At 38.3% G+C, this 23618-nt stretch overlaps 1 protein-coding gene across 5 annotated transcripts in view; it reads left to right on the forward strand.

The window, feature by feature from the left end:
• Nucleotides 1-23618, forward strand: part of Tusc3 (tumor suppressor candidate 3) — a 160922-nt gene that overhangs the window by 123474 nt on the left and 13830 nt on the right. For all 5 annotated transcript variants that reach the window (XM_060381622.1, XM_060381623.1, XM_060381621.1 and 2 more), the window contains one exon: nucleotides 15412-15475. In XM_060381622.1, coding sequence (XP_060237605.1) covers nucleotides 15412-15475 — 64 coding nt within the window. The remainder of the gene's footprint in view (nucleotides 1-15411; nucleotides 15476-23618) is intronic.

Raw genomic sequence — 23618 nt, forward strand, 5'->3', positions numbered from 1 at the left:
GAGAATGGTCAAAACACTGTGAGGGGCGGGCACTGAGAATATGGTAGTCATCCATATTTACAGGTACATACATAAGAAAAGGGAGAGAAAGGTTTAGGAATTTGGTTCAGTGGTAGATTCCTTGGTAGATACTTGGTTCTCCTCAGATGGAATGAAAAACAAACAGAAATTCTCATGGCTTTTTTTTTTAATTTTCTGTAAAAAAAGTATTTAAATTTAAATTCTAATTAATTATACTTGTCATAAATACCTGATGTGACAAAGCTATAAAAGTATTTACATTATAGAAATCACATAGTATTTCACACTGTTAACTATTTAGTTAGGTGGTGAAAATTGTAAAGGAGTATAAGTAGCCACTTTTATTTGTTTTGTTTTTTAATTACAGTAGTAAAGAAAGAAATTTCTATGAAAGTAAGTGTGCAATACATTCCAGATTTTCTTTTGTTGCTGAATAAATGAAACCTGTAAGTTTAGAAAAGTGTTAGCAACAATATTTTGTTGTTGTTTTTGTTGTTCAAACTCTTTGGAAGGTGATTCAAAAAATAACCATTCTATCTGTGCTTTGCACTTGAAACTTTCTTATTCTGATTATGCTTTCTTTCCATTGTCTCTCATCCGTAGATTTGATTTTCACGTGATTATATCTCCAGTTTGTTCAAAGGGGAGAAGTGGTTCTTCAAAGACAGTTCATTTCTCCAGCTGACCCCAGCACCTTTAGCCCAGGTGTTTTATGTTTTCTCTGGAGTTTTCTAGTCCTGCCTGTCTTTATTGACAAGCTCAGGAAAGACAGGTTTCCAGCTCTGCAAGCTTAGTCTGCTCAGAATCTCCCCAGTACCATTTCTTTGTTGTTTGCTTTTGCTTTTCTTTTTCTCATAGTACATGTACAGCTAGTCTGTTTCTGTAGTTCCTGTGAAGTTATAAGGAGTGATAATTCTTTACTTCCATATTTAGGACTACACATTTGTGTAGAGGGAAAATAATTAGGCCCGGCTTGATCTGGGACCAAAGCTAAATTGACACTAAATTTCTTTTCAGTCTTCTATCAAGAGCACCCAGTCTACCTTTGGATTCCGCATCCTTAGTAGGCTTGGTTTCTGACCCCCTGTCATGTCACTTTGTCTCTTATACTGTACTAACACATCTGAATGCTAAATATGATTGAAAGCAGAATTTTTGGAGACTTGTTAATGGTATATATTGGTATTTATGTTGGATAGTTTTGTGTCAGCTTGACATAAGCGGTCATCTGAGAGGTAACCTCAGTTAAGAAAATGCCTCCTTAATATTCAGCTATAGAAGCCTGTGAAGCATTTTCTTAATGCCCATTGTGGGCAGGTTCGCCCCTGATCAGGTGGTCCTTGCTGGGTTCTATAAGAAAGTAGGCTGAGCAAGCCAGCAGTTAAGTAGCATCCTTCCACGACCTCTTCATCAGCTTCAGCCTCCGGGTTCCTACCCTGTTCGAATTCTTGTCCTACTTCCTTCAATGATGAACAGTAAAATGGAAGTGTAAGCCAAATAATCACTTTCCTCCCCAACTTGCTTTTTGGTAATTTTGTTTCAACATAGCAAAAGAAACCTAATATTAACTCCTGATTAGTGTCAGGTAATTTCTTTTGGTTGGTTCTGTTTAATTTTCAGCCATTACTCTATATTAACTTTAAATTACTGCATTTGCAATGACAGTTCCTTCATTGTGTTAAAGTGTAAAATGTTTCTTCTGAGCTTCTAACCTTTCTAAAATACAGGATTACAACATTTTGCTTTCCAGAAAGCCTCCAAGAAAATGAAATAAAAATTCTGGCCTACCACCTTTTTCTTGGATACTCCTGCTGTGTGTATAAAAACATATATAAGAAAGTATCTCAGATCAATTTAATGCATACATATTTGAGACTTCTTTTGAGAAATACTTGCTTAGAGGAAGTGATCAGCCTTTTTAGTTATCAGGTAGAATGCTACAATTAAGGAACCCATATGGAAATATGCCTGAACTGGGTAAATATTTCACATTTCAGTGTGGGTCATGTAAGGAGTTTAACTCAGAAGAGTAATAAAAAGTGCTTCTGATTTTTAGGTAACAATAAAGTCAAGTTATTACTAATATTTGACAATTATAAAGTACATCTAGTGACAGATAATTGAAGTTAATCATAGTTTCCATGAACAGTTTATATCATTTTTAGTTTAAGCCAACTATTTAATGAAATGCATCGGAAGAGCAAGTACAAAGTATGAACAACCTCCAGAGAAATCAAACACTGAAGGTAGATAATACCTATTTGTACCTCTTCTTTTAAACAAACCAGAAGGGTTTGACCTAGCCATCTTTATTATCTGCAGCTCATCTGCTCTGCGACATAAAACTATAAAACTAATCCTATAAAACTAAGAAACTAATCCTAACTAGAGAAGTCGATATAATTTGTGGAATACAAAGAAGGCTCCAAGGATAGGACTGGATGAGTATAGCTGTAAGAGAGGAAGGAACCTTTTACTAGAATAGTAGTGAGGAATTACGATGTGCTTCTCATAGTGATCTGCCTCATCCATGCTGGCAAGCATGTCTTCCTATCTTTCCCTTTTCTCTCCTCTTTCAGACTTGTTTTATGTGTTTACATGCTTTTTACTAAAGGCTCAATTGATTCTGCCTTAGGCAGGGTTATAGTTAGACATAGTGGGGCATTCTTAGGCTATTATTATTATTAATAATGCTAACATTATGTGCAATCAGCTGTCTGTCTGGTCTTTACAGAAGAAAAATACCCATTATGGCACACAAAAGAATTTCCAGTCCAGAGTATCATGCTACATTTCTACTAGATGGAAGTTAGGAATGCTGCTGTGAACTGGAATTAGTAGATAGTATGCTCTAAGTTGTGTTCTTCACACACGTTTATGTGTTGACATGAACAACAGCCCCCAGTTGACAATATTGAAATAGTGTGTTTTCAGGAAATAGAGGTGAGAGGGTCATAAAGATAGGACCTTTATCTTACAGGCTTGGTGGCTCTATGACAAGAAAGGATGGCAACCCTCCCGCCCCACCCCCAACAGTTCACCAAGGAATTTATGTGAGGATATAGAGAGAAGGTGGCTATCTTGAAATCAAGGCCAAAGGGTAGCCCCTTATGTACCAGTCCAACTGGTACTTTTATCTCGAACTTTTCAGTCTCTAGCCTGTGTATCTCCCACCCAGGTGGATAGTTGGTTGATAAGTTTGTTTGTTTATTTTGGCAATCTGAGCAAACTGAGGAATATTATGAACATAATCAATTCTATTATACAGAGAAAAACAACTTTCATTTTATATAGTCTGTGTGCCCAGCAATGCTGTGGTACTACTAGTAGAAGATCTTGAGCAACTAAAATGAATTTCAAATACTTTTAAGATTATTTAAATAAAGGCAAGCTATTTTTTTCAGATCCATGCAACTGGTGCTGCCATCTTGGAAGTGTCAGAAAAAAATAAAGAAGTATACTGAGTGTATTACTTTTTACGTTTTTTGTTGTTGTTTTTTATTGTTTTTTTTTTTCTCTCTCCCTTTATTGTAATAATCTCTGTACTGGCAAAGAGCTTAAAATCAAATGCTAGGTAGGTAATAGATGTTCGTACATGTCTAGTTTCAAATTTAAGTTACCTTTATAGTGGAAGGTATTAAGTAGAGAAATGCAACAGGATTCATTGGAGAACTTTTCTTTCTTTTTTTTTCTTTTTTAGTGTTTATTATTATAATCATTTATTACCATTTATTCAATTTGTATCCCGGCTGTGGCTTTCTCCCTCTATGCCTCTCCCCTAGTCCACTTATATGGGAGGCCCTGCTCCCCTTCTGTCTAACTCTATCTAGCCTATCAGGTCTCATCAGGACTTGTTGTATTGTCTTCTGTGGCCTGGCAAGGATGCACACCCCAGGGGGGATGTGATTAGAGAGCCTGCTACTGAGTTCATGCCAGAGAAAGCCTCTGCAACCCTTACTAGGGAACCCACTTGGAGACTTGACTCTATGGGCCCACGGTTTTAGGTTCTCTCCATGCATTGGTTGGGTTATCAGTCTCTGCAAGACCCCAAGGGCTCAGTTCTTTTGGCTCTGGTGGTCTCCTTTTGGAACTCCTGTCCCCTCCAGGTCTTTCATAAAATCTCCACCTTTCATAAAATTCCATACATTCTGCCCTAAGTTTGGCTATGAATCTTGGGGCCTTTACTAGCTCAGGTAGAGTGGAAGACTGTAGTTGATTGAATATGGAGTACTTTTCAATATTCATCCAAAGAGGAAGAAAGGATTTATATGGTATGGTATATTGAACGTTACAGACACAAAAGGGATTGATGTAAAGTGAGAGAGAAAGACAGCAGTATTTGTTTGTCAAGTGCTTGACCAGCACTTGGCTCGCTTTGCAATAGTTAACTTTGAAGAAAAAAAAAATTAACAAGCCAGGCACAATAGTACATACCTGTAATCCCAGCACTTGGAATGGAAACAACAGGGTCAGAATTTGAAAGGTCATCATATTCTCTACATAGTGAAGTGACTTGAGGCTAGCTATCCTGGGCTATGTGAGGCCCCATCTCAAAAAGTCAAATGGAAGAAGAGAGGGAGGGAAGAGCCACCAAAGTATTCTGGGGTTTTGACCTTGAAATAAAACAAACTGCTGAAATATTTATGTTATTTGACATTTAGCTTTGGCTTGGTTTTTGAGATTGTGTAACATAGTAGCCTCAAACTGTCCCCTGTCTGAGTACCAGGCTTTGTTTGCTTTTGATATTTTAGATGTCTTTAAAAATATAATACATATATACAAATGAAGAAAATAAAAAATTATCTCTAGAAACTGGTTTAAACAGATTTATTCTTTCTAATAAAAAATTTAGGAAAGGAGGTAGGTGCTTTATATAATTTTTCCACATAGTTTATGGCATTCTATTATTTATTTACTTATTTATTTATTTATTTATTCGTTAATTCATTCACTTTATGTTCTTATTGCAACCTTCTCTTCTCTCCTCCAACTCCCTCACACAGCACTGCTTCCCATTCTCCCCTTTCCTTCTCATTAAAGAAGAAGTTCCCCATGTGTACCAGTCCACCCTGACACATTAATTTTCTCAAGACTAGTCTTATACTCTCCCACTGAGATCAGACAAGGCAGTTAGGGGAATTGGATACAAAATGAAAGAGTCAGAGAGGAACTCTGCTCCAGTTGTTGGGAGAGCCACATGAAGAACAAGCTGCACGTCTACTGCATATGTACAGAGGGCCTAGGACACTTCATGCATGCCCTTTGGTTGGTGGATCAGTCTCTGTGAGCCCCTGTGGGTCCAAGTTAGTTGGCTCTGTAGGTCTTCTTTTAGTGTTCTTGATCTCTCAGCTCTCTCTATTGTTCTCTCAACTCTTCCATATGACTCCCTGAGTTCTGTCAATGTTCAGCTGTGAGTCTTTGCATGTGTTTCTATAAGCTGCTGGGTAAAGCCTCTCAGAGGAGTTATGGTAGGCTCTTGTCTACAAGCAGAGTAGAGTAACAGTAATAGTGTCAGGGAGTGACTCTCACCCATGGAATGGGTCTCAAGTAGGGCCAGTCTTTGGTTGGTCATTCCTTCAATCTCTGTTCCGTCTTTTCCCCTGCACATCTTGGAGACAGGACAACTTTTGGGTTGAAGGTTTTGTAGGTGGATTGGTGTCCTTAGCCCTCCACTGGAAGTCCTGCCTCACTACAGGAGGTGGCCACTTTAGGCTCCCTATCTGCCACTGTTAGGTATCTCAGCTAGAATGACCCTATTAGACTTTCTGGTGCCTCCACTATCCCTGACAAGTCTCAGGCAAGTCCCAGAGATGACCCCCATCTCTAATTCCTGTTCTCTCACCTGGCCCTCTCTTCCCCGCTCTCCATATTTCTAAACCATCCCTGCTCCTCTCCTCATCTTCTTTCCTGCCGAGTGCCTCCCTCCCTCTACCTCCAGGGCCTTTTTTTAATTTCTCCTTCTAAGTGAGAATCAAGCATTCTTCCTTGGACCCTCCTTGTAGCTTACCTTCTTTGGGCCTGTGGATTGTACCATGGTTATCCTGTATTTTACAGCTAATATCCACTTGTGAGCACATACCATGCATGTCTTTTGGAGCTTGGGTTACCTCACTCAGAAATGATATTTTTTAGTTCCGTCCATTTTCCTGCAAATTTCTTAAGGGTATAATCAACTTTGTTCCAAAACCTAAAGCAGATTCTGTTGATGTCCCTACCACAGTAGTTAACCTTATCTTCTGTTGATACACATATCAATTTCATATAGGAGGCTCGAGTATACTTAAAAGGACATGTTTTTTCCATGATAAAATAACCAAGTTATAGTCTGCTCTTACAATCTAATAATATACATAAGTGATTGGACATGTCTGATAATATATATAAGCTACTGGGCAGTATTTTTTTTCATTTGATCCTATGATTAAGAGGGAATAAATAATTTTAAGTTAAGAAAGTAGTATAATCTCATATGTATTTTTATGTTTTCCTGTGTAAACCTAAAGATGAATTTTTATTGTAAATGAGTCAAGGCTTTAACTAACCCGTGATAGTGTATCTTTAGTAGTTGATTTGTATGAACTGATCTTTTGATTTTGTGGCACTTCTGTGAACTATTCAGTACACTGAGTATGTGAACAACATTTGTATTGCTTTGGAAAAATGTCTTTTTGCGGAAAGTGGTTATGTGTAATAGCAACATTTTTTTTCTTGGACTGACATGCAAATTCGGTACCTGTATAAGCATAAGGTATCTATACATCTTGGAATAAATTGCAGTTAGCTTCTGTTATTTCTCTCCCTTTTCAAAATGAGGACGATATTATCCATAACTTGTGTTATCTTTAAAAGAATCATGACTTGAGGAAGTGCTATTCCTAGTTGTCTGACAAAGCGCCAGATTGATTTCCAGAGTGGTTGTACAAGTTTACATTCCCACCAGCAGTGGAGGAGGGTTCCCCTTTCTCCACAACCTTTCCAGCATGTGTTGTCACTTGAGTTTTTCATCTTGGCCATTCTGATGGGTGTAAGGTGAAATCTCAGGGTTGTTTTGATTTGCATTTCCCTAATGGCTAATGAGGTTGATCATATCTCTAAATGCTTCTCTACCATTCGATATTCCTCTACAGAGAATTCTCTGTTTAGCTCTGTTCCCCATTTTTTAAGTGGATTACTTGGTTTGTTGCTTTTCAGCTTCTTTAGTTCTTTATATATACTGGATATGAGTCCTCTGTCAGATAAAGGGTTGGTGAAGATTCTTTCCCAATCTGTAGGCAGTCGCTTTGTTTTGATGACAGTGTCCTTTGCTTTACAGAAGTGTTTTAGTTTCATGAGGTCCCATTTATTGATTGTTGCTCTTAGAGCCTGTGCTGTTGGTGTTCTGTTCAGGAAGTTTTCTCCTGTACCAATGAGTTCTAGGGTATTCCCCACTGTTTTTCTTTCTAGCCGATTTAATGTGTCTGGTTTTATGTTGAGGCCTTTGATCCACTTGGACTTCAGTTTTGTGCACAGTGATAAGTATGGATCTATTTTCATTTTTCTACATGTAGACAATCAGTTGGACCAGCACCATTTGTTGAAGATGCTATCTTTTTTCCATTGTATGGTGTTGGCATCTTTGTCAAAAATCAGGTGTCCATAAGTGTGTGGGTTTATTTCTGGGTCTTCTGTTCGGTTCCATTGATCCACCATTCTGTTTCTATGCCAGTACTATGCAGTTTTTATAACTGTTGCTCTATAGTACAGCTTGAGATCAGGGATGGAGATATCTCCAGAAGATCTTTTATTGTATAGTCCAGCCATACCACTCCTAGGCATATATCCAAAAGAGGCTCAAGCACACAAAAAAGACACTTGCTCAACCATGTTTGTAGCAGCTTTATTTGTAAAAGCCAGAAGCTGGAAACAGACCAGATGCCCCTCAACTGAAGAATGGATGCAGAAATTGTGGTACATCTATACAATGGAGTATCACTCAGCAATGAAAAATAAGGAAATCATGAAATTTGCAGGTAAAGGGTGGGACCTGGAAAGGATCATCCTGAGTGAGTTGTCCCAGAAGCAAAAAGACACACACGGTATATACTCACTCATATAAACATACAACATAGAATAAACCTGCTAAAATCTGTACATCTAAACAAACTAAGCAAAAGAGAGGAGCCTAACTAAAATGCTCAATCCCCATCCTGAAAGGCAAAGAGGATGGACATCTGAAGAAGAAGAAAACAGGAAACAACCTAGGAACCTGCTACAGAGGGCATCTGAAAGCCAGAAGAAGAAAACAGGAAACAACCTAGGAACCTGCTACAGAGGGCCTCTGAAAGCCAGAAGAAGAAAACAGGAAACAACCTAGGAACCTACCACAGAGGGCCTCTGAAAGCCTCTGCCCTGCAGACTATCAAAGCAGATGCTGAGCCTGATGGCCAACTGTCAGGCAGAGTGAATGGAATTTTATGTAAGAAGTAGGAAATAACAAGAGCTGGAGAGGACAGGAACTCCACAAGGAGAGCAACAGAACAAGAAAATTTGAATACAGGGAACTTCCCAGAGACTCATACTCCAACCAAGGACTATTCATGGAGATAACCTAGAACCCCTGCACAGATGTAGCCCATGGCAGTTCAGTGTCCAAGTGGGTTACATAGTAATGGGAAGAGGGACTGCCTCTGACATAATCTGATTGGCCTGCTCTTTGATCACCTCCCCCTGAGGGGGGAGCAGCCTTACCAGGCCACAGAAGATGACAATACAGCCACTTCTGATGAGAACTGATAGACTAAGATCAGAAAGAAGGAGAGGAGGACCTCCCCTATCAGTGGACTTGGGGAGGGGCATGCATGCCGAAAGGGGAGGGAGGGTGGGATCGGGAGGGGAGGAAGGAGGGACATATGGAGGGATACAAATCAATAAAGTGTAATTAATAAAAGTTAAATAAAAAAATTTAAAAAAAGAATCATGACTTGATGTTTTTAAAAGAGTTTGAAAGTGCATTCATGAGTTAAATACAAGTTTATAGGACCAACTTAAATTTGTGTATCTTAGTTTAATCAGAGTTGAGGTCATAATGAAGTACATTGATAGGCAAATAGATGTCAGTTAAGGCTTCTGGAGTGATTAGTTGTCTTTATTCTTTCTTTGTGTGACATGTGGCTTTAGTGTGTGCCACTACTCCCACTGTTATACTTTACTAGCCATATTTTTGGACTTTGAATGGGTGAGCTTAAGAGCCTAAATGCCTGATACATAGTAATTGCTCAGTAAAAACATTAATAATACTAGTTAATTAAATTCCAAATTTTCCAGTTGTTTCTGCTCTTAAAGTAATTTTGAAAAATAAAAATGATCAGTAAAGATCAAGTGTTTATACAGGTTTCTAAGTATCACCTTTTAATAATATCAACCAACCCACTGACTTCACATGTGAAAATATAAAATGTATTTACTAATTGTAAGTACTTCAACTTGTTGATTTAATATTTATAAGTTAGAAGCTATCTTAGTGATGTATGCTTGAGTATTTTTATTTACTATAGCAACAGATACTATATTAATAACTTAAAACTTTTTTATTAAACATTAATAACTTAGTATTTAATTTGGAAACAGTCTGAGTTTAATGGCTGTGATTATGTCAAGGTCCATAGCTAGTTGCAGATTTGGAATGTTCTGCAGTTTCACAGCTGCTACATATCCGTTATGGTAAATTGAGAACCCTAAGGCCCAAGCACATGTGTTTTATTATTTTTGTTTCCTTTTTTATTTTTATTTTTATAGTCTAGTTGAACATAAAAATTGTAGTTAAACCCAAGTCTTTGGTATTGTGACTGGAAACAGAAAGTGCATTTTGTAGAAAGGTATTTCTTGCACACACATCTTAGAAAGCATTGAAGGATTCTGAACAAGGTAATGATAGGATCTGATGTGCTTTAAACAGGATTAATTTGACTGACAAATAGACTGATAGCTTAGAGGCAAAGAAAATGAGGGAGTCTTTGCAATAAGCTCTGCAAGAGGTGATGATTACTTGACTGACTGACGGTAAATCTTAGACTTCATTCCTTAGGCCCTTTGCCAGTTCTTCCTGTGAGTGCTGACAAACACTGAATTGGGAATGACCTTAAAAGTAGAGCCCATGGTATTTTCTGCGTGATTGGATGTATGGGGATAGTGGAGAAGACAGGGAGGGAAAAAAGATGCAAGGACGATTTCAAGGTTTTAGCCTAAATGATAAATCAAATTGCTGTTCCCTGAGATAAGAGAAACTATACTTTCTGGAGTGGGAAGGAAAGTGTCTCAGTAATTTGTCTTTGGTCCTTGTGAGTTTCATACTTGCAGGTGGAGTCTATTAGTGATAGCTACCTTGTGGTCTCAGGAATGCATACAGATTTAATAACTAGTATTTAGAGTACTTGAGATAGCTTTGGTACAGAAGAGAGGCCTAAACCTCTGGATCTCTGAGACACTCCAGACTTTGGCAGTAGCTGAACATTGGAGGGCAAGGACTGCCATGACTGTGAGGAATAGGAACCAAGGAAGTAACAGAATGACTAAAAAGGAGAGAGAGGTGATCCAATGTAGCAGTTTCAAGAGGGATTAAAGGAAGTCAGTTTGAAAATGATCATAGGGTTTAGGCGTAGGAACTCCTCATGACCCTAACAGCTTTATTAGAGAAATTCTGTAGCTTAGAATAAGCAGGAAATTTCTTTTTTTTTATAATTCACTTCACATCCTTGTTGTAACCCCATCCATTCTCCATCCATCTTCCTCCTCTCCTTTTCCTCAGAAAAGGGGCCCTCCCTCTCCCATAGAACCCAGGTCATCAAGTTGCATCAGTAAGGAGCATGCCCTCTTCTGTGGCCTGTCAAGGCAGTCCCACCAAGGGGGAAGTGATCAAAAAGCTGGCAGCTTGAGTCCCTGTCCAATGCAGTCCTCACTTCCCTTACTTAGAGGGCCCACATGAAGCCTAAGTTGTCCATCTGCTACATCTTTGTAGGGGACCAAGGTCCAGTTCATGCATGGTCCTCGGTTGGTGCTTCAATCTCATCAAACCCTCCAGGCCCTGGTTAGTTTTTTCTGTTGTTTTTCTTGTGGAGCTCCTGTCATCTCCAGGTCCTTTTCTCTTTCCTTCCACTGTTCTAAAAGACTCCCTATGCATTGCCCAGTGTTTAGCTCTGAGTCTCAGCATCTGTTTTGAGGTGCTACTGGGTAAAGCCTCTCAGAGTATAGCTCTGTCAGGCTCCTGTCTATAAGCTTAGCAAGGTATCTTTCATAGTGTCAGGGGTTGGAACTTTCTGATAGGGTGGATCTTTGGATGGACCAGGCATTGGTTAGGCATCCACTCAATCTCTGCTCTATCTGCTCTTATCTTTATCTCTGTACATCTTATAGGCAGGAAATATTTTGGGTTAAAAGTTTTTGTGGGTAGGTTGGTGTTCTCCTCCCTCTGCTAGGAGATGTCCTCTTCAGTCTCTATGGCCTCTGCTATTGAGAGTCTCTGCTTAAGTCCCTTCGTATCCTTCCAGGAGCCTAACCTGGCTTAGATCTTTAGTTTGTCACAGAGACACCCCCACCCTCAGTTTCTCTTTTTTTCTACAGGCCTTCTGTTCTCTTGCTCTCACCCTCCCCAAGTCTGCTCTCTACCCTCTTAACTCTCTGCATCCTTTCTCCTGTCTTGTTCCCTCTCTTCAGCCACTACATTGTCTCTATTCTATCTTTCCTTCCTAGTGAGATTTATACATCCTCCCTTGGAACCTCTGTGTTACTTATCTTCTTTGGGTTTGTATCTCTTAGTATGCTTATTCAGTAGTGTATGACTAAAATCCACGTATAAGTTAGTACATATTTAGTATGTCCTTCTGGGTCTGGGTTGCCTCACTCAGGATGATCCTTTCTAGTTCCCACCATTTGCCTGAAGATTTCACAATTTCTTTGTTTTTAAAAGCTGAGTAGTATTCCATTGTGTAAATGTGTCACATTTTCTGTATCCATTCTTCAGTTGAGTGGCATCTAGGTTGTTTCCAGATTCTGGCTATTGTGAATAAGTCTGCTCTGAACATAGTTGAGCAAGTGTCCTTGTTGTATGATGGAGCATCTAAGCTCTTCATCAGTCCTGTAACTGACTATATCCAAAACATAATGAATTCAAGAAATCAAACACCAGTGAACAAAATAACCCAATTATAAAATGGGGCACAGAACTGTAAACAGAGAATTCTCAACAGAGGAATCTTGAATGACTGAGAAACACTTAAAGAAATGCTCAACTTCCTTAATCATCAGGGAAAGGCAAATCAAAAGGACTCTGAGATTCCATCTCACACTGGTCAGAATGGCTAAGATTAAAATCTCAAGGACAGCACATGCTGGGGAGGGTATGGAGAAAGGGGAACCCTCCTCCACTGCTGGTGGTAGTGTAAACTTGTACAACCAGCTTGGAAATCACTCTGGTACTTTCTCAGAAAATTGGGAATATCTTTACCTCAAGACCCAGCTGTACCTCTCCTGGGTATATACCCAAAAGCAGGAACATTTTTAAACCACTTACTTAAAATTTTTCTGAATTTCTCTTCATTTTATGCTTCTAAAGTAGGCAGAGTGCCTTGCAGTTGTTACATAATATTGGATATGTTATCCTGAGCTGATATATTCAGGCATTTTAGGCAGTTACATAAATACTGACTTTAATTCTTTTAAGTTTTAATGATTGCTTATCTAATTGCCAAGTAAGGATTAATTTAAAAAAATTAATCTTTGCTGGTATCATGTAGATAATTACTAGTTGTACAGTGCTGAGCAAAGAATTAAATTTCTAAGTTCTGTTTATCTTAGGGAGATGACAGGTAACTATTTTATTTGGTTGTTAAGAGATTAAAATAGGAAATTATGTATTCTTATCACACATTCAGCAAATAACAGCACACTATAATTGAATAAAAGCCCAAGTTTTGAATCACAAAGACCAAAGTTTAATTCCTAAAGCATGTGATAACCTGGAGATTTCTTCACCTCTCGTTATACAATGGCTGTAATAAGCCATTGTACTAATATTACAGGGCTTTTAAAATTTCTCTGCATGTTTCATGTAGAATTCTTAAATCCCTCAGACAGAATGAGTGGTCCGTAAATAGCAGCTATTATTATACTGTTATGGATATCATTGTAATCCTTATGATTAAATTAACAAAGTAATAAAACCTTATGCTTTGTTGGCTGAGTCTTAGCTATAGTCAGACCTGATGTCAACTCTAACTTGTAATGCTTTATTTGCTTTGTAGTTTTTATAATGTTCTGCCACTGCCATGTCTTAGTGAAGATCCGTTTTCTATGGTTAGCAATTATATTGTCAAAGTTATTCTGGCCTCTAAACAAGAACCGCAAGTAAGGTCAGATATCAATACAAGTGATAGGTCTCAAGAAGTTACTGTATGAATTAGAGGTGACTTTTCTGAGTCTGGGCTTAACGAATACATCTGGACACAGCAAATGAGGCAGCTGTGCTGGAAAGTACTTAGAATGAGAGGTAGAAACAGAGATTGTTTAGATCAGAAGATTTAAAAAAATAGACTACTTGAAAATATGGCAATAGACAAGCTGCTGAGAAAGTAAGATCTCTTGCAGACCATGCTAGTGACCAGAGCTTGAACCTTGGGCCCCAAGCAAAGGTGGAAAGGACCGGCTCCACGGGGTTGTCTTCTGCCTCACACAGGCATTTCCTGACATCAGTTCTTCCACCACCCTCTAACGCTCTGTGTGCGCAAACAACAGTACAAAATAAAATACATTACCGAAAATCACATAGATGACAAAACATAGAAATCTCTTCAGAAAGCTTAAGAGGCATGCAATTGAGTTTCTAATGTTATTGATGAGATAATACTGAATTTATTTTCCAGCTTTTCCAGGGATTGCAGCAGCAAGGAATAATCTGGTTCCTAGTTATGTGTGCTTGTGATTAACACACACAGAATTCTGCTGTGTTTGTTGTCATAAAACAAAATTGAACAAAATAAATTGTGGGACCTCTTAAACTTAAATTCAAATGATACAATTATGTAATACTATGTAATTGTGATATAAAAATGAGGCTCCCTGGTTGTAATGCAAGGTGCTGTGTTTTTTTTTTTGTTTTGTTTTGTTTTGTTTTTCATTCGACATGAAAAACTTAAAACTATTATTTAAAGCAACTATCTAGAAAGGGGAACTAATTATTTGGAGACAACAGCAGTAGGGAGTAGAAAAAGACAGGGACATTTAGACTTGTAAAAACAAAGTACAATGACTTATGTATGAGAAGGTCATAATGAAATATATTGTATTGTGTGCTAACTAAAGAATATTTAAAAGAATAAGGCATCTACAGAAACAACGAATTTTTATAAGGGATTATAACAAATTGCTTCAGGAGTGATCAAAAAAGATACTAGGCCCAGATTTTTTGGTTCTTTTGCTCTTCTTGGGAACTTCTGTTCCCTCCAGGTCTTTCATCTCCCCTTTCTTTCATAAGATTCCCTGCACTCTGCTGTACTCTGCCCAAAGTTTGGCTGTGACTCTGAGCATCTGCCTCAATACCTTGTGGGGTAGAGCCTTTCAGAGGCCCTCTTTGGTAGACTCCTGTCCTATCCCTTGTTTTCTCCCTTTTCTGATGTCCATCCTCTTTGCCTTTCTGAATGGAGATTGAACATCTTAGCCGGAGTCCTCCTTGATTAGTTTCTTTAGGTGTACAGATTTTAATAGGTTTATGCTATATTATATGTCTAATATCCACTTATTAGATGTGTCTTTCTGCTTCTGGGATACCTCACTCAGGATGATCTTTTCTAGTTCCCACCATTTACCTGCAAAATTCATGATTTCATTGTTTTTAAATGTTGAGTAGTTTTCCATTGTATAAATGTATCACAATTTCTGTGTCCATTCCTCAATTGAGGGACATCTGGGTTGTGTCTAGATTCTGGCTGTTATGAATAAAGCTGCTATGAACATGGTTGAGCAAATGTCCTTATTGTATATTTGAACCTATTTTGGATATATGCCCAGGAGTGGTATAGCTGGGTCTGGAGGTAACACTATTCCTAATTTTCTGAGAAAGCGCCAGATAGATTTCCAAAGTGGTTGTACAAGTTTACATTCCCACCAGCAATGGAGGAGGGTTCCCCTTTCTCTACAAAGTTTTTAATAACATTTATACATGTAAGGTGACTTTTTATATCAAGTTGTTTTCTACAGTTTACAATGACCTTAAAACTCTATTTCCAGTTAACTAAAATTTATTCAAAAAATTATAAATAGGAACTGAATTGGTAGGTGCCTGTATGGGTTTTATTCCTACAAAACTGGGAAGCAATTACTTTCTCCCATTTGTGACTTTCTGCTTAATTTCTTCCTTTACAGAGCTACATTCATGGAAGCAGCCAGGCTCAGTTTGTGGCAGAGTCACACATCATTCTGGTACTGAGTATCCTTTAAAATACTGAGGGATTGAAAAGGTAAAGGAGAGATTGCTATTTTTCTGGGAGTAAATATCAAGAGTTTTAAAGTTGATAAACTAAGTTTCTAATTCTTACGTAATTAGTTCCTTGTGTACTGTATTTTCTGTTATGCTGAATTATTTGCAAATTATAAATTTTGCTTTCATATTGGCTATTGAATTTCAAAGTATTGATTTTATTCTGTGTTGATTATTTCTGCCTAGGTTGTATGCACCACGTGTATGTGGGAGGGGGTAGGTGGGTATAGGTGTGTGTGTGTGTGTGTGTATGTGTATGTACATATACATATAATTTTCCTCTAATTGGCTTATTAGAAGGGTAAAATGTCATCTGATATAAACAATAGCTCAAAAGTATATTATTTATATGACTAGATGAAGTAATACATATAAAGTGTAGGAATAAATAAGTGGAGATTAGTTTAATTGCCATTTTGATTTTCCACTTGGAATTTCACTACTCACAAATGAAACACAGAGATACATTTTATTGGCCCAAATGACAAAAGGTATAGGTGATTAGGAAATATAGCCTGTGGTATCATTACAGTCACAAAACCTATACTAATAGACTCAGTCTCCAAGTAGGTTCCATAGTAGGGGGAACAGGGGCTTTCTCTGACATGAACTTAGTGGCAGGCTCTCTGATCACCTCCCCCTGGGGGGTGCAGCCTAGTCAGATCACAGAGGAAGACAATGCAGCCAGTCCTGACGAGATCTAACAGACTAAGGTCAAATAGAAGGGAAGGAAGTCCTGTCAGTGGATTAGGGGAGAGGCATATGGGGAGAGGAGGGAGGGAGGGGAGATTGGGAGGAGTTGAGGGTTGGCGCCACAGCCGGGATACAAATTGAATAAATTGTAAAAAACTGTAGTAATAATAAAATAGGAAAAATACTGAAATAATGTCATTCTACCAAGATGAGATGGACTCTTATAACTTTTCAGTTACAGGTTAGCTTTCTAAAATAATACTGTTCATTGGCCTGAAATTTAAGATGAGGTTTGTAAAATGTTTTAATATTCCTCGTTTATTATTCCAGGGAACTAAACCCTGTGTTTCTTTATTTCACCAAACCACATTGACTATCTTCAGCGTCTGTTCATGTCATGTTAGCTTCTCTGTTAATGATGCAGTTAGATCCATACATTGAATTGCAAGCAATTACAGTTTATTGCTTACATTGACTTAGCAATATACAGTTTTAAAAGCAGGCAATTGCTGTACACCAGAGTGGGTTTGGGTGAGAAAATGAAATAGTTAACATTTTGATAGGGCCAATTCCTCATTAAAATATAGGAGCAAAGACATACCTGCTGTCAGTTTATATTTTCATTATTTACATGTCTGCATGAAGTACGGGCCATGGAGATTGAAGCAAATGGAAAGAAATCCCAGTATGTATCAAAGGTGAATTGTTTATTTTTAGATTGTATTCTTTCCTTTTGCCTTTTCTGATTTGTTTCTGTCGTCTAGCATATTTGCAGCGTGATTTCATCTATGTAGCAAGTTTCTCAACTGTAAGACATATGGAGGAGTGAGAAGCCAGTTGGAGATTTCTTTCACTCTATGCCAGGAATTCTCCAAGGCTCTGTTTCCTGGTTCATTGGCATCAAGAATAGAAAGACATTTCACAAGCAGTGTGAGTGAAGTCTTCCATATAGATTTAGCAGTAATAGATAAAACAAGTAAAAGTCCCCATTCTCTTTATCCTCATAGCACTTCTTTCTTAATCTTGTGTGTTCCTAATTCCAAAAGAACTGTTAAAATATGTGGTTCAGGCAGTGGGAAGGCTACTGTAATGTTAGCTTACACTTGTTGCTAGTAAAAGTTTAAGGAATTCATTTTGACAGTTTTCTAATAATTAGTTTCTCCCAATAATAATCTACTGACATTTTTATTTACCATATTCTACAATAATTTGTATGAGCATCTTTCTTTTATCATCATTAGATGAGGTTGCTTTATGCAAAGTGTGGCTAAATGCACAAGACAAAGCAGAATGAGTCTTGTGTCATAGGTTAAAGATTCATATTTACTGTTACTGCTGTTCTTCATATTGCTAGTGTTTTATTAACACATAGGCAAAAGGAGAGGAAAAACAGCTCTCTGTAGTGTTTTGGAAAAAAATTATATTGTTGTTGTAAATAAAAACATAGTGTTGGGCTATATAATGTTTATCATTAGCCCTAAGATTATTGTGGCAGTATTATTTAACCCACAGTCACAATAATAAGACACAGACACCTGTTAGATTTTATAATTGCCTTGTTTACCTTGGGCAAGGCAGATATTTCACTTACACTGTCTCAGTATCTTCACCATCCATCTCCCAGCCCCCATCCAGGGCATTCACCTTAATCATCCTCATCTGATCTACCTTCCATACATAACCCCATAGTACTTGCTTGTATTCTTCATCTGGGCCTTTTCAAGCCATTATTGGAGTCCTTTCTCTTGACTCACATGTTTTGTTTTGTTTTGTTTTGTTTTGTTTTGTTTTGTTTCTCCACGCTAACCCACTGTGGAGTCCTCCTTCCTCCTCTGTTCCTGTCCTCTGTCTCCCCTGATTCCCCTGATACTCTGTCCTCAAAACCTTGGGAAACGTAGCCATGCCTACTCCGTTCTCCCCTGCCTAGGTATAGGCCTTCCATTAACCAATCAGGTGTAATGTATTAGGCAGGTTTACACAACAAAGATAAGTTTACACAAAAATGGTAGTTGAACCATATCTTGAGCCTCAGTACCATACACCAGACCAGCCTCCAACATAATATGAAAAAGAATAATCAGTATTGTATGGTGTGTATCTGAAACACCTGGAAAAACTAACATGCTTTCTATTGCTCCTAGAAAAAGTCATTCTGTTTTAGTTCTTAGTCTGTTTTCATCAACTGATGTACTATATTCACTATTCACAAGCTAGAATGTCTAAAAGTATAATCTAGTGTTACATATGCTGTGATCACTCTATGGGAAAACAGCAGTCAGAGCTAGGAACTCATGGTCTGGAGAGAAGCTGAAACAACCAACTTCTATTTGGCTTTGGGCTATACAAAGAATTTCCAAAGTCAGAGCGGGAGCAGGGTCATGAAAGTGCTCACTACGAATTTGCTGTCTCTGTGGGTGGTGGCGGGATACATATATGCATACCTACATTCATACATGCATACGCATGTGTATGTCCTCTTCGTATTCCTAAGTATTGGATAATACAGTTAGCTAACTCATCCATGGGGAAGCCTAATTTTTCCTCTTTCAAAAGTCCTTAGTTGTCTGTCATTCTTTGTCTAGGGTTGGGGCCTGTGGTATTTCTGCCTTCCACATTGGTACGTCTCTGCTGGTGTACTTCTTCAGGTCCTTTTAGACAACATGTTGAGGTGTCATGAGTATAGCTTCCCTGTTACCTCTAGAAGATACAATCTCAACAGCCTCCTTGGTCTCTTCTGGCTTCTAACAGTCTTTCCAACCCCTTTTCTGTGATGTTCCTTGAGCCTTATGTACAGAAAATGTACAACAGTATTTTTGTTGTAGATGTATAAATGGTACTGGGCACCTCACTAGTCACTGTCAGTTCTCTGCATTTTGACCAATTGTTGTGTATGAGAATTTGTGGAAGGAAGCTGTGTTTGCAGACTGATTGGTTGACTAGAACTTCAATACTGTGGAGAGACTAGAATTCTGCATGTCTTATTACCTTATCTTGGGCTAGTTCTAAATCCCAGTACTATTCCTTGCCCACCTCAGTGTTTGAACTCATATCTTGTAACTAAAAAATAAATAAAATTCATGGCTGCAGCAATCCATGATGATAATCCTGTGGCTAGTCCTGCGTCCACTCTGGTAGAATTTACCGTGACAATGGCCACTCTCAGCTGCTCCATCATAGTATCGAATTCTCCAGTCCAATTACCTAAAATATAGCTAGACAATTGTTTAGACAGATTTGCAGCACAGGGAAACTTCTCATGTTGTATGCTAGTGACACAAAGTCCAGCATACTTTCATTGACAGCCAGGTTGAGCGATTTGCCATAGGGTATCAATTTGCTCCTACACGAGGTCAATCCTCTGATTGAACACCATCAAGCCTCCTTTTAGTTGAGCATTAATTTCTTTTTGTACATCTAAGGCATGAGCTACATTGGCTAAAAGATTATTCGGGGTCTGAGCAGTCTGCACGGTATGACTCATGGCTAATGCCTCGGTGGTAGTCTGAAGGAATGGGCGGGCATGGGAGCGTTAGCAGGCCTTCTGGTATTGGTCTCCTTGGTTTGCCTGTGGTATATATGCAAGATTAGAGTTTCACAACAGCGTAATGCAGCCATGACCATTCAGGCCTTTACAGCCATTGAAGCAGGACAGTCTCCCCAAGCATGGTTGGCTACCATAAAAAGCTAAAATGTTAAGCTCAGGATGCAAGGCTAAGCACTGCACTCAGGGTCAGCCGCTTTCGACCCAGAGAAGAGCAAGTCTGATTGCATGCGGGTTGATGCCCCAGGTCCCGCCTCTGAGAAAAAGGTATCGGACGGGTCTGATGCTCTTTGGGTGGATGACACCTAAATGAACATCAGTACAAAGTCCCAATTTATTTCTAATATCAGAGATCAGACTTCTACTCTTGCCTGATGCGTCTAAAACAAAAAGGGGGAACTGCAGAGAGCTGTGTAATGCCTTGCCTTAAAGATGGAGCTGGTTTCCGCCTTCACCTTCCCGATGGTGAGTGCTCTCTGTCACAAACAACTCCACATTTGGCTAAGGCCAAGGATCTGGCTTGCTTCCATGTATGTGGACCTATCTGCATTGTCCACATGGCACGCTGGGGTTGGCTACCCAAAGGCTATTTAAGCTGTGGGCTGGCTTTCCCCAGGGTCAGATTCCTGAATAAACTGCATTGAAAAAAAAAAAAAAAAGAATGTCCTTTGGCACCCTCCGTAAGGAGGAGAGTTCTCAGAAAAAAATAAAATAAAGTAAATAAATAAATAAATAAATAAATAAATGAAAGCTCTGAAATCTATTACTATAGAACATTAGCTTCTGCAAACCCAAAAGCTAAAAATGACATTGGATAGCATCTTTATCCTATTGGAAATCTTGCCCGATCATGTTTTAATTGCCATGTGTCCACTATTTGCCTTTAGCTTTCCTTGTTATGTTTTTCTTTGTTGTGTAAAACATTAAATCTTTTTTTTTTTTTTTCAATGCAGTTTATTCAGGAACATTGAACAATCCTCGGACCCCGGGGAAAGCCAGCCCACAGCTTATATAGCCTCTGGGTAGCCAACCCAGGCGTGCCACGTGGGCAATGCAGATAGGTCCACATACATGGAAGCAAGCCAGATCCTTGGCCTTAGCCAAATGTGGAGTTGTTCGTGACAGAGAGCACTCACCATCGGGAAGGTGGAAGGCAGAAACCAGCTCCATCTTTAAGGCATAGCATTCCGCAGCTCTCTACAGTTCCCCCTTTTTGTTTTAGACTCATCAGGCAAGAGTAGAGGTCTGATCTCTGATATTAGAAATAAATTGGGACTTTGTACAGATGTTCATTTAGGTGTCATCCACCCAAAGAGCATCAGATCCATCCGATAAAACATTAAATCTTAAAGAAAAATTTTCTGTTGAAAACGGTTGCATTGGAGCAGAATATTTTGTGTAACCTGAATCTGTGTTCCCTGGCCGTTTCCATAATAAACTATCTCTAATTCCCTTTAAGATGAAAGCTGTAATTTTGTGAAGGCATGATTTCGTCTAGTGGTCTCCATCTGCAGAGAGACAAGCTTCTTTGATGAAGGTGAAGGCTCCCTTATTCTTTATGAAGTGTTCTGTTGAAAGGAGGAGACTTGGTGAGCTTCATGCCCCATTTCCTTCAATCATATGTCTTCATTATAACCAGCAAATTTTAATAATCTGCCTGCTACGTTTGTTAAAAGCCCAGGAGATTAGCCTTCAGAAGAAATCCAGTAGCTGTGTCCCTTTGCTGACCTGACTTCTGACACTGTAGTTTAAAATGTTTTGGATAGTCTACCTGTATGAGTTTCTTGTAGTCTGTAATCATAGAGTGCTAATAATACACAATGGAAAATTAATATAAACTTGTGTCATTTTTCTTCGTAGGTGGGGATTTCTGGTGTTCTCTGCTTTTCGTTGTCATTATTTTAAAGATACTTTTGTTACACATGGATATGAATGATGTTGATCCTTAAGGGAGTTTTATTTAAATTTAAGCTGTTTTTATAACATTCATTTGTATCTATGTATAAATTATAACCTATACGTTTACATCTTATTATATTTGATCAAATGATAATTCATATAGAATTCTAAAGTTTTTAACCAAAATATATTTGTAATATTAAAAATATAACTAATTTTTATGTAGGCACTAAAACCAAAGCCAGTATTCATTTATAATCATATGTGATAAACAACTTCTCAGATCTCTGTCAATACAATCATGAGGAAAGTCATTCAAAACGAAAACCCTGGCAAATTTAATGAACATAAAGTTGTATGTAAAGCTAATGAGTTGTTACAGTCTGTAGACTTATTCTCATATCAGCATGTAAAACAGTTCTCATAACAAAACCAGTGCTGTGTGACTGACACTCAGGAATTCAGTGATACTCAGGCTTGCGTGGACTCACGCCTGTGTGCTGAGGCTCTCTTGAAAGCTTAGTGGGGACATGGGGACATGGGGACATGATGGTGTAGAGTGGGACAGGCCGACTACAGAGGCCTGTGGGACAGACACATCTGTGATAATGTTCAGCATCTAACAAAGACTGGTTTATTTGATAGTTTTTTTTTTTTCCAGAGAAGATTCCAGTGCTATAATAACTGTAATAGTTTGAAAATCATCTCTAAACGTCATCATAACATAAAAGAATAACTTGAAAAGTTGGATATTATTATCCAGATGTTGGTTAATGAGTCCTGGCACAAACTCAAATACAAATAATATAGCCGGCTAAGTTCGTTTATATTAAATATTATATCACTGTGTAAACTACCTCTGTGTGGAAATGTATACTCCACAAAACTTTCTGTCTTCCTTCATTTAACTCCACAGACATAGCACAGTGGTACCCTTTCTGCTTTTGCTAGTTAGAGATGAATCAAGAGATTGCATGGTGCTGTTTTCACATACACAACAAGAGAAATGAAGACAGAAAAGCCATAATTAAGGAAATGGAAGAAAGTCTGAGCTAAAATTTTGTTTTTTTATTTTCCTCTTTTTTTTAATTCATTAGACATTTAAACAGATACATACTAGGTATTTCCATTATTGGTAAGTTCTAAAATTCTAGGAGTAGATACTATCAAAAGCACTTTAAAAGCATGACAAAATTGATTTGTGAAGCTAAGTGATCCCATCACAATAACACACCTGGCATCTTTGAGCATGGCCTGAGTAAGCCCATCAGTTGTAAACACACATTAAGTAGGGGAGAATGTCCTTTTTCCCGTTGCTGTAATGAAATACCTGAAAAAGCAACTTAAGAAAAGATTTGTTTTAATTCACTTTTTGAAGGGGATCCTGTCAGCAAGATGTGAGGCAACTGGTCAGTGTATCCACAGTCAGGAAGCAGTGAGAGGAGAATGCTGGTGCTCAGCTGGCTTCCTTATCTCTTTTCCTTTTGCTTTGTTGGGATCCCAGCTCTCCGCACAGTGCCGCCCACATTCCAAGTGCATCTTCTCTCTCCCAATAAGCCTATTAGGTGTGAAACACCCCACAGGTGTGTTGCAGGCCATGTCTCTTGGTGATTCTAAAGTAGTCAAGTTGACAATACATAATATCAAATTAGCACAGCTCTGTTTCATTCTTAAAATGCCAGGTGACTGCTCAAGATCCTTCTTAATTATACCATAATATGCTTGCCTGCTTGTGTAAGGCTTATAATTGACTTTCCTTAGTACCCGAACTAGAGATTTTTCTAAAAATTTAAAGATTCTATAAAGTGATACCTCTGAAATTCAAGAACTACATAAATACTCAGATATGCCATAAATATGAGAAAAATTAAAAAGGAATCTAGATGAATACCTTCTAATATTCTAGAATTATGAATGTTGTATGTCACTTTAACTAACACATTTTTATGTAAAATATGC

The sequence above is a fragment of the Meriones unguiculatus genome, chromosome 4 (assembly GCF_030254825.1).
Source record: "Meriones unguiculatus strain TT.TT164.6M chromosome 4, Bangor_MerUng_6.1, whole genome shotgun sequence".
NCBI classification, from domain to species: domain Eukaryota; kingdom Metazoa; phylum Chordata; class Mammalia; order Rodentia; family Muridae; genus Meriones; species Meriones unguiculatus.